The sequence below is a fragment of the Lactuca saligna genome, chromosome 3 (assembly GCF_052625555.1).
Source record: "Lactuca saligna cultivar CGN05327 chromosome 3, ASM5262555v1, whole genome shotgun sequence".
In the NCBI taxonomy this organism is placed as follows: Eukaryota; Viridiplantae; Streptophyta; class Magnoliopsida; order Asterales; family Asteraceae; genus Lactuca; species Lactuca saligna.
The window spans coordinates 121,235,966-121,246,675 of NC_136419.1; the positions used below are offsets into that span (position 1 = coordinate 121,235,966).

Sequence of the window (10,710 nt, forward strand, 5' to 3'; positions counted from 1 at the left end):
ATTATTTTAACGATTAAAAATTATAAGTAAAAGTATCACCAAATTCTTGTAATATGACGCTATGTGACATTTTTTTATAGATAAATTATACCACATTTTTAGCCAAACAAGACCCAATTCCATACTCCAGACTCTTTTTCCTGTGGTCTCCTGAAATTCATTATTTATTCTAGTTTTCTTACAAAGATGTGATATTGACGTTTTGAGTAACGTTTGATTTTAAATTCCAAGTTTTTTCCTATTATTATCATCTCAATATATAAATGGTACGATATTAACGGTTTTTTTTTTTTCATCTTATTATTTTTAAAAGAAAGAATTTCACGAATGGTCCGTTAGACAACTTGATTGGAGAATCTGTGTTGTTTTTGGTTTAAATGTTTCAAAAACAATTTTTGTCCGGTTTATATACAAAACCAAATTTATAAAATTATTTTATGAATGATTGCAAAGTATTTATAAAATACTTGCAAAAAAAATTTTGTGAAAATTTTCATATTTTGCAAAACAAAAGTCTCTCTCTCTCTCTCTCTCTCTCTATATATATATATATATATATATATATATATATATATATATATATATATATATATATATAATTTTTTTAACAACTGTGTAGTGATTAAAGTTAATATCATCAAGTTATTAGAATTTACTCACGTTTGGACTAGAATTCGAAAACTCCAATCTAAGAGACAACTTCTTCCAAGTAAACTAGTTATACATCGATACAAAATTATCTTTGTCAAGTAAATGACATTTTACAAAAATTGTCCTATCTTGCTTGGCGGAGGACATAGACGAGGTTTGGTTGCTATGTTCTTATCACATAAAAGGAAAATACTATTATTCATCATTTTATCGTTTTGTATGTATGATTTTCGCGTGCACATGGCAAAACTTGCCGACATACGAAAGTCTAGGAAGCAACCTATAAACATGGCAATGTACAAAAAGATGAAGGGGTGGAAATTGTCGTTCAAATTTGAGGGGTGAAAATGACATTTTACAATGTAAAAGTAGATGGAAATTGTCATTCTACAAATTAAGAGGGTGGAAAGTGTCATTCCTAAAAATAAAGGAGAGTAAATTGCCAATATACAAAATCCTAAGGACCAAATCTATTAATATAAGAAATTTTTGTGGCCAAAATATGAAATAAGAAAATAGATTGTTGGCCAAGTGGAAAATAAAAAACTTTTATAAACAAATTATAAAGACAAAAAAAACTATATCATTAATAATATGTAAAATATAATCATTTGCCTCTCATTTTGATCATTTTAATTAACAATAATGAGATCATTTTAATTAACAATTTTTCTTGTGGTCACGTTGGACAAAACTAGCTTGTAATTTTTGTATTAAAAAATTTATGTTTAAAATGAAAGCTAAAAGCCCATACCATCACAAACAAAACATAACATTTTTTTTAGTTTTATTTTTAAAAGCTAAAAGATAAAAACACCCAAAAACTCAGTTATATAACCATTCAAAAATCAGTTATATAACCACTCCCTCTTACAAACATACTCGTTTAAGGTAACATACTCATTTAAGCTATGGTTATATAACAAAATGTTTTATAGTCAATATATTTAATGCAAATTATATTCGTTTAAGGTAACATACTCATTTAAGGTATGGTTATATAACAAAATGTGTTATAGTGGTTACACATCACAAATTACAAGAAATAACAACATACTTTGTACAATTTCTTTATCTTTCAAATATTATCTATTCACCTCTTTTTTCTATCAAATCCAACCTCTACACCCACTCATTTCCCAACTCCAACTTCAACTATTTACAAAAATCATTATTTACCAAATTACCCCTACTTACATTGCCTTCCTCTAAACCTCCCCCTTGACAAAAGCAAACTAATAAACTCCCCGACCCGTTTCGCCCCTAAACCGGGTCTAAGAACCGTAACATCACCCACAACCAAACACGGGTCCGACCCGTTTACCCGATCCCCAACACACCACCCGCCCGGAACAATCACATCCGGGCCCACCCGGTCAAGCAACTCCGAGTCAATCCGGTCAAGGACCGGGTCATCTTGATGAAACTTTCGGGCAAAAGGGGCATTACTGTCTATCATTTTTTGCATGTGGTTTATGGTAAGGTAGTGTGGGTGTTGCTTCGGAGGATCATCCCACGATATGAAATGGAGGTCACTATTAACTGTTGTGTTTTGAAATTGTTGAGAGTTGCATACAACTGTGTGGAAATAGCCTTCGGGTGAAGAGATGAAGTTTGTGTAGTACATAAGGGTAGTTCGTGGTAAATTGTCCCATCCCCATATACAAAAGTCGATAAATGGGCGTGATAAAACCATCCATGCGGATCCTAATGAAAAATAATGGAGTTAATGAAATGTTGGAAGAAGATCTTTAGGGTCAAGAAGTAGATGTAAATAATACCTGTAAATAATTTGAATGATGTAGGAACACTTCTTCTTTGTGTGATCCAAAAAACATCAGATTTTTTGGTCATATACAACCCCGGATCAACTATAACAGGCTTAGCTCTGTGAGACCTATACATTTCAATTGGTAAATTACATGGATTCACTTGAAATTTGTATGATAAAAGAGCAAATCGCTTACTCTTTCCATCGAAGTTTACTTGTATGATCAAGAAAATTAAGATCCCTTGGTAAGTAAGAGAATGTATGAAGAAGATCTAAAACAAAAACAAACAATAATAATGATCTGATAATCAATGTCTGTTTAACGTAGATAATTGTAGCTAGATGAACTAAAAGAAGACACATTTACCATCTTGAGTAACTAGAGGATAATCAGAGGCGCTGAGATTGATAAACCAATCCCAATGTCCACCTTCTTTCAACAAAATCGCCGCCGCGTGAAGCGTATTCGCCACCATGGTTGGCCCACGGTATGTTACGAGATTCGCTTTTGTGATCATCGCCACATTTCCGAATTTCATGAAAACAGGATGGTTCTTCACAAACTGATGCAACTCAAGCCGCTCCTCAGGGGATGATTCGGCATCTAAGTGGATAACATATCGATTAATCGGATGGTAAAGGGCGAGAAGAGTCCGTTTCAGCATAGCACCGTCGTGTTTGGAACCGGAAATGAGGTACGCGAAGCGAGGCGGAGGAGGAAGAGTAGAAACCGGAATGGAACGGAGCTTGTCTTCTACAAACACGGACGCCGGAGCGGAGGCATAGTAGCGGTAGAGGGGGAGGAGAGGGGTGCCGTCCGGTGAAGTTAGGGTTGCTAAGAAGAGGAGAAAAAGCGAAATGATTGAACCAACAGCTAAAGGGTAGATCCATTTGCGCTCTATTGTGTGTTGATGTTTCAAATGCATGTAATAGCTCCTCAATTTCTTCATAACTGTATCAAAATTGTGAAGAAAACAGTTGATTGTCGTGAAATTTGGGGAAAACGAAGTGAATCAATTGAAGATAACGCCTGTTACTGCGATTGATCTTGGGTATCTGGAATAGCCGAACCTTGATGTTATCAATGACGTTGTGTTTGGAAATTGTTTGTGCATTGGAATGGGAGTGAGAGTTGAGTGATTTGGGGGTGTGTGTGGTTGGTTCGAGGAAACGTGTAAGATGGGATTTAACATTGCTTAACGTTAAATCCTCCACCATATTATGGGTTATTTACCAAAACCATAATATTTGTGAAAATAATTATATTTTGAATAATTATTTTAAATTTCAATATATATATAAAATATATTTTGGTTTATATTCAACAAAACTATTTTTTGAAATTTTATATTTTTTTATGATTTTATTATAGCTGCAACTAGTAAAAAACTAGAAATAGACAATAACGAGATACAATTTAAGATAACAAGAAGGTTGAATGATTAAAAAAAAAATACACCAACGAATTCCAATCGAGAAAAGAGATTTTCACCCTTTGTTTTACCCATAAAGAGCTGTTCGTCTTGATTTCTTCCAAAACTCGTGTTTGATAATAATTTTTATTGTTGAAGATCTTATCATTTCTTGCTCACCAAATAAACCAACAAGTTGCAAAAAATAGCACGTAATGTCATGTGATTGTGCTTTTTTTTTTTTTTTTTTTGCTAATTTTAGGACTTTGTGGATACTAGAGACTAAGTTTGTAGTAGGTTGAACCAAGTGTTGATTTGGGCCATATAGATCCCACAAAAGAGCAAGAGATAAGAAGATGGTTTTTGTTTTGTCCTTACCACATTGCACACCTCACACTTTGTTTTAGGCCAAAGGGTATGGAAGGGTTTTCATACGTGACATCTGATGTGGAGGGGGTATTTACACGTGAGCACCGCCTCCCTTTATAGTGAGTGTGATGCAGATTGAAGCCATTCACGGATGATTACAAGCAATTTTATTGGTTGGATTTTTTTCTCCCAATCATTCCTCCCATTGTAATTTTAGAAATACAGGTTTTTTTATTATCACCCTCTTCTATTTTTCACACTTGGGAACATGAAAATACAATTTCTTTTCTTTTCTTTTATATTCATACTAGTTTATAACCCGTGGGAACCACGATTACAAAATTAATTAAATTTTTATAGTTAAAACTCAAAATTATTAATTAATTATTTTTAAAAAATTATTAATTAAGAGTTTTTTTAGTTATATAAATTTTAATCATTGATTTAAATAAATATGTAAAATTATATCATTTGTATTATTTTTATTTAAATTTTTATTCTAATGTTATTAATTTAATGTAATTAAAGTGAAATTTTAAAATTTGAAATTTAAAATGGAATTGACAAGTGACATACATTGATTAGGAGACATAATAAGGTGGTACATGTCAAAAAGTGAATAAAATATGCATTAATTAGGAGGTCTAATAAAATAATACATATCAAAAAGAGAATAAAACTATTTTTCTATTAGAATGTGGATTTTCCTTTCTCTTCATTTCTTTCCTTTACTAAACTCAGGAAACTAGGCGTAAGTCATAAACGTTTTTAAAACCATAATTAATTAATTGTCATGTGTTGCATGCTTAAAATTGATATGAAGCAACAACAAAATAGATCATGGACAAACTATCTAGATAGAAAGATTATCAACCAACAAATTCAAATCATGTCCCGCAATAAGTATACCAATAATCGATTCAAAGGTCATCATCAGTTTACTATCAAAGAAAAATAATCAACCACGACTTTTTCATTAAAGTAAGCGAGTACAAGAAAAATACAAAGAACATGTGATATGAGATTGATGCAGGGCTTGGAATTTGGGCTAGTGATGAACAATGAACAATTTGTTCCAATAAAATGAGTTTTGGGCTTGAATAATCAGATTAGATCCAACAAGAACTTGAATAGATAACATATCACAATAGATTGGGCTTGAATTCAAATCAAATAGAGAATAAAAAATTGAGAGACTCACAAAAACTTGTCGGATATTGAATCGATTATGTGCAAAAATCATCAAATTGATATCAATCCTTGAATCAATCGCTTATAACTTCAAAGCATGAGTCTGTTACAAATTGTGATGACACAAAACACGAATTGAACATGTGAAATGTAAGATCAATACAATCAACAATAAAATTTCTGCGTTAATAGGGGTATTCGATTATTATGATGAATTAAAAAAATCTATACCTAAATCTATATAAATTTAATTCAACTCATAACTCTTTATAAACTATTTAAAAACTGTATTGTTCAAACATCCCTACAATTGATATAAAGGGGAAATGACTTATTAGGATAATTAACTGTTGCCTTTGTACTCAATTGATTATTTTCTTTTTTTTGTATCTCATTTACTATCGAACTTATTGTAGGTGTTCACATAAACCTTTGAAACTGGCTATTGAAGGTTTCCGGCAATTTCTTATCTCCGGCGACTCTCCATTCGTCTTCTCCAGTGAGCCTCCGGCAAAAATGAGATTTTCGACGGATCCTTGGGTCTCGATTTGATGACTTATAGCAACAACAAGCAGCAGGAGGTGGTAATGGTGGTTTACCAGCGGCAAAAGGGAGGTGACAGGTAGGTTCCGGTGATGGCAGGAGGAGGTGGCAGGTGGCTTGCTGCCTTCATCCCTTCTTCCTTTTCTGGTAGCAAATCGACAGGAGGGAGAGAGGGGAGGGTGGAGAAAGCAAAGTAGCAACACCGACGGTGGATGCAGCTTGGATGGCAGTCGAGAAAAGACCGCCGAAAAAACTCATTTTTACCGGAGGTTCGCTGGAGAAGACGACCTGAGAGTCGTCGGAGATAAGAAATTGCCAGAAACCTTCAATAGCCGGGTTCAATGGTTTCTGTGAACACCTACAATAAGTTCAATGGTAAATGAGATACAAAAAAAAGTGACCAATTGAATACACGGATAATAGTTAATTACTCTAATAAACCATTTCCTCTTGATATAACAATGACTATAAATATCCGGTACATGTATTAATTTCCCTTGTTACCTTAATAAAATTTAATATTTATTTTTAATGGAAATGAATATCAAACTGATATATTAACCTACCCTCAAATATCACATCCGAATTAATATACTAACCTTACCTCATAGATGAGGCTCGTTAATTTCCCTTGTCATCTTAATAAAATTTAATATTTATTTTTGTCTGCACCGAGCAGACCACGCGCAGGCATTAACCTTTGCAGACTGTTTATTTTTTTGAAGACTGCAGACCTAAAAATGTTTGTGCGCTCTCTTCTTGGCGCAGATGTGGACCAGAGTCTTCTAACATCTTCTAACCTAAAAAACATATATATCTTTATTTTTTTAAAGTTTTTTTTTAATTTATAATTTTTTTAACTTTATTAACGATAAACAATTTGAAAAAAAAAATTACAAAACTTAAAAAAAAAACGTTCGACGATATACACATGATATTTTTGACAAATTTATAAATAAAGATTATTACAATAATAGTCGTTGAAGTTGTTTATATAAATATGAAAAAAAAAAATCATAATATATTCTTATATTTTTTTGCCAAATTTTATAAAACATTATTTAATACAATATCGTCAATTTCTCGAGAAAATATTTATGGTACTTTTTTAATGCATTTAATTGAAAAAATCGAAGTTTATTTCTATCCATTTATGTATCAAATTCTTTGATCACTAATTATAATGTTTAGTTATAATTTTGCAACAAAAGTTGTTGGTTTTTATCAAATATATACGTTAATTTATACCATTTTTATTTTTATTTTTTATTTAATAATACATAAAAGTTAATCTAAATTCGTTAATTATTTAAAACAATAATCACTTTGAAGTTTAAAAAAAATTAATTGATTTAGATTTCAGTTTATTTTAGTAGCCCGCATATGTTAAAAAAATAAACAGTCTTCTTTTTATCAGACTGCAGACGTTTGGTCCTCCTTTTCTACTGCATTAGGGGTGTAAACGAGCCGAGCCGAGCCCGAGCCTGACAAAGCTCGAGCTCGGCTCGTTTAATTTGTGGAAGCTCGAGCTCGAGCTCGATTCGAGCTTTAAAATGAAGCTCGAGCTCGGCTCATGAATAATTTAGTGGGCTCGCGAGCCTAAACGAGCCTCTATGTGTGTGTGTATGTATGTATGTATGTGTGTGTGTCTATATATATATATATATATATATATATATATATATATATATATATATATATATATATATATATATATATATATATAGAGAGAGAGAGAGAGGGGCTCGTTTAAGCTCGTTTAGGCTCGCGAGCCCATTAATTGAAGCTCGGCTCGAGCTCATTTAATAAACGAGCCTCATATTTAGGCTCGAGCTCGGCTCGGGCTCGTTTAATTCGATCTCGAGTCGAGCTTTTAACGAGTCGATCCCGAGTAGCTCGGTTCACTTACACCCCTATACTGCATATGTCTACAAATGTGATCCGCAGACTACAGTCACTTTACCTCAGAAAAAACAAACAACATCTTAATTTAATTTGTGCATCTTGTTGGATGAGATAAGTGAGGGTAGGTTAATATATTAATTTGATATTGAGATTGATTTTAATTAAAAATAAATGTTAAATTTTACTAAAAAATATATCAAAACAGCTGAAATTTTGGATCGTATATTAATCCGACACACTAAGCAATTTTTTTAATAGCATATGAACCATATTCATAAATGAAAAAAACGGATCTCAAGTTTTTGTGATTTTTTTATGGACATGGACCATTTATGTAAGGGTACCCTACAAGGTAAAACAGCTGCTTTCAGAGTTTCAGTACACAATTGATTCTATTCTCCCAAATTGTGTAGCTAATGGATTCACATTCACCGGATCAAATCCTTAAAGAAATCCCCGGACTCATTCGAGTATACAAAGATGGCCGATTCCAGAAACTCTCCGGCACCGATGTTGTTCCCGCCGGCATCGATCCTGCTTCCGGCGTCCAATCCAAAGACGTCGTCATCTCACCTGAAACCAAAATCTTCGCTAGGCTTTACCTTCCCAAAACCACCACCAAAAAGCTCCCCCTTCTAATCTACTACCACGGCGGCGGATTCGTCATCGAAACCGCCGCTTCCCCCGTCTACCATAACTTCCTAAACCTCGTCGCGGCTGAATCCAACGTCGTCATAGTTTCCGTTGACTACCGAACGGCGCCGGAGCATGTCCTCCCCACCTGCTTCGACGATTCATGGGAAGCAATCAAGTGGGTCGCTCAACACATCAACAGTAATGGTCCTGAGCCATGGCTTAACGACTACGCCGATCTTCAACAGGTATTCTTCTCCGGCGACAGCGCAGGCGCCAACATCTCCCACCACATGGCAATCCGGGTCGGGTTAGAAAAACCGGGTTTGAGCATATTCCTACGGGGTATTATCCTGCTCCACCCGTATTTTTGGGGAAAAGATCGAATCGGGTCTGAAGATGAGCATCCATGGAATGCATCTATGGAAGATATATGGACCTTTGCCCACCCGGGAACAAGTGGGTTCGATGACCCGTGGATTAACCCGGATATGGATCCGAAAATTTCGGATCTTGGATGCTCCAGGGTACTGGTTTGTGTTGCTGAGAAAGATATATTCAAGCATAGGGGATTGTATTATAAGGATATTTTGGATAAAACTGGGTGGAAGGGAAATATTGAGGTGATTGAGGATAAAGGGGAGGACCATGTGTTTTTCCTTTTTAAACCTGCTGCTGAGAGTGCTTGTACTTTGCGCAAGAGAATTTGTACTTTCATCAATGATGCCTAATCATGCAAATCTCAATCAATGTAATAGAATAATGAAATTTTATTGACGCCGATTTTCTATACATGTGTAACGTGTTTTAAGTTTGTTTACTATTTATACGTTACAACTTTATTTGTAAGTTTGCTTGTTTTTGATGAAAAGTTCTGGTGACACTATAAAATATGGTTAGGGATAATGACTTAAAAGGTAATGAATTTTTGATTTTTTTCATTTTTAGTCATTAAATTTTTTTTTGTTATCTATTTGCCATTGAACAAAATCGAAAGTTCGTTTCCCTCTAAAAAGTTCAATGATTAAATGTAAACAAACTTCCTTTTGTATTATGTTTTAGCAAATTATTTATTTTTGTTAAATTATAGCAACATTTGTTGATGAAGAAATCTATGAAATAAAAAAAACAAAACCTTGAAAATATATTTATAAAAAAAAAACAAGAAACCGAAACCGAAATAAAAAACTAGTGGTTTGACAATTTCCAAAATAAAAAATCAAAATTTCCAATCTGATTTTGGTTTTACAAAAAATATGAACCATTCTCACTGATGTGAATTATAACCATTGGTTTGACATGCGGAATTTGTGACATCCCATGAATACGTAGTTACAACATCGTCTGAACTCGTAATTCATAGTAAGGAGTTAGAGTATAATAGCATTAATACGTAGTTACAACATCGTCTGAACTCGTAATTCATCACCTACAGGTTATGGATCTGCTGGTGTTTCCATTGGGTTGTCTAGAATAATCTGTGGTCGCCATCTATACTCTTGTAGATGACTACATCGCCACATTGTTGGTTAAGGTTATGGTATCTCCTTTCATCCTACATCACCTATTCATCATCATTTATTTACCTAATTGTCATCACCTTTCTATCATCACCTATCTTTCATCATTTTATTTCATCACACACCAACTATTTCATCTACCTATATTTCATCCGCAACATATTCGTGGATATAAAATAAATATACCGTTTAAATCTTTTAAAACATGTATAAAATCGTTAATCCAGCATAGACAGCAAGTATTCAAGTAATATGCACACATATCACGTAATTTATATAAAATACTTCATATCTATGTGTAAGATGAAAGTAACTATATATACCATAAAAATCCCATAAATGTTTCCTAACTTCAAACCCCAAGGTTTACTCTACTAAAGCTTCACATTCTCGGCTCTCTAGACCATGAAGGGTCCAGATTCCTAACTTCAAACCCCAAGGTTTACTCTACTAAAGCTTCATATTCTCGGCTCTCTGGACCTAGAAGGGTCCAGATCTATAACACAAACTTGCAAGAGGGGTTTGAGGCATTCAAAACCCCAAAGATGAAGTGATTCAAGCCCTAAGCCCAAAATGGAATCTACACAATAGGGAAGGAAAGAGGTTCATTTTTGTACCTCAGAATGAAGCTCCTTGCTTGAATAACTCAGAATAATAACCTTCCTTGGTCCCTCTTGCTGGAACTCTTCTCCTTTCTTGCAAAATCACACCAAAA

At 33.7% G+C, this 10,710-nt stretch overlaps 2 protein-coding genes across 2 annotated transcripts; one reads left to right on the plus strand and one right to left on the minus strand.

Annotated features, from left to right (window-relative positions):
• Positions 1-1,617: 1,617 nt before the first annotated feature.
• Positions 1,618-3,686, minus strand: LOC145037185 (Core-2/I-branching beta-1,6-N-acetylglucosaminyltransferase family protein). Its single transcript, XM_078985781.1, has 4 exons — positions 2,790-3,686; positions 2,619-2,694; positions 2,433-2,548; positions 1,618-2,358 (listed from the first exon to the last, which is right to left on the minus strand). Exons 1-4 carry the CDS (start codon positions 3,370-3,372, stop codon positions 1,841-1,843), a joined length of 1,293 nt encoding a protein of 430 aa, XP_078841907.1. The 5' UTR covers positions 3,373-3,686; the 3' UTR covers positions 1,618-1,840.
• Positions 3,687-8,136: 4,450 nt separating this feature from the next.
• On the plus strand, positions 8,137-9,267 carry LOC145037184 (putative carboxylesterase 12). Its single transcript, XM_078985780.1, has one exon. The coding sequence runs from the start codon at positions 8,259-8,261 to the stop codon at positions 9,204-9,206; it is 948 nt and encodes a 315-aa protein (XP_078841906.1). The 5' UTR covers positions 8,137-8,258; the 3' UTR covers positions 9,207-9,267.
• Positions 9,268-10,710: the final 1,443 nt, after the last annotated feature.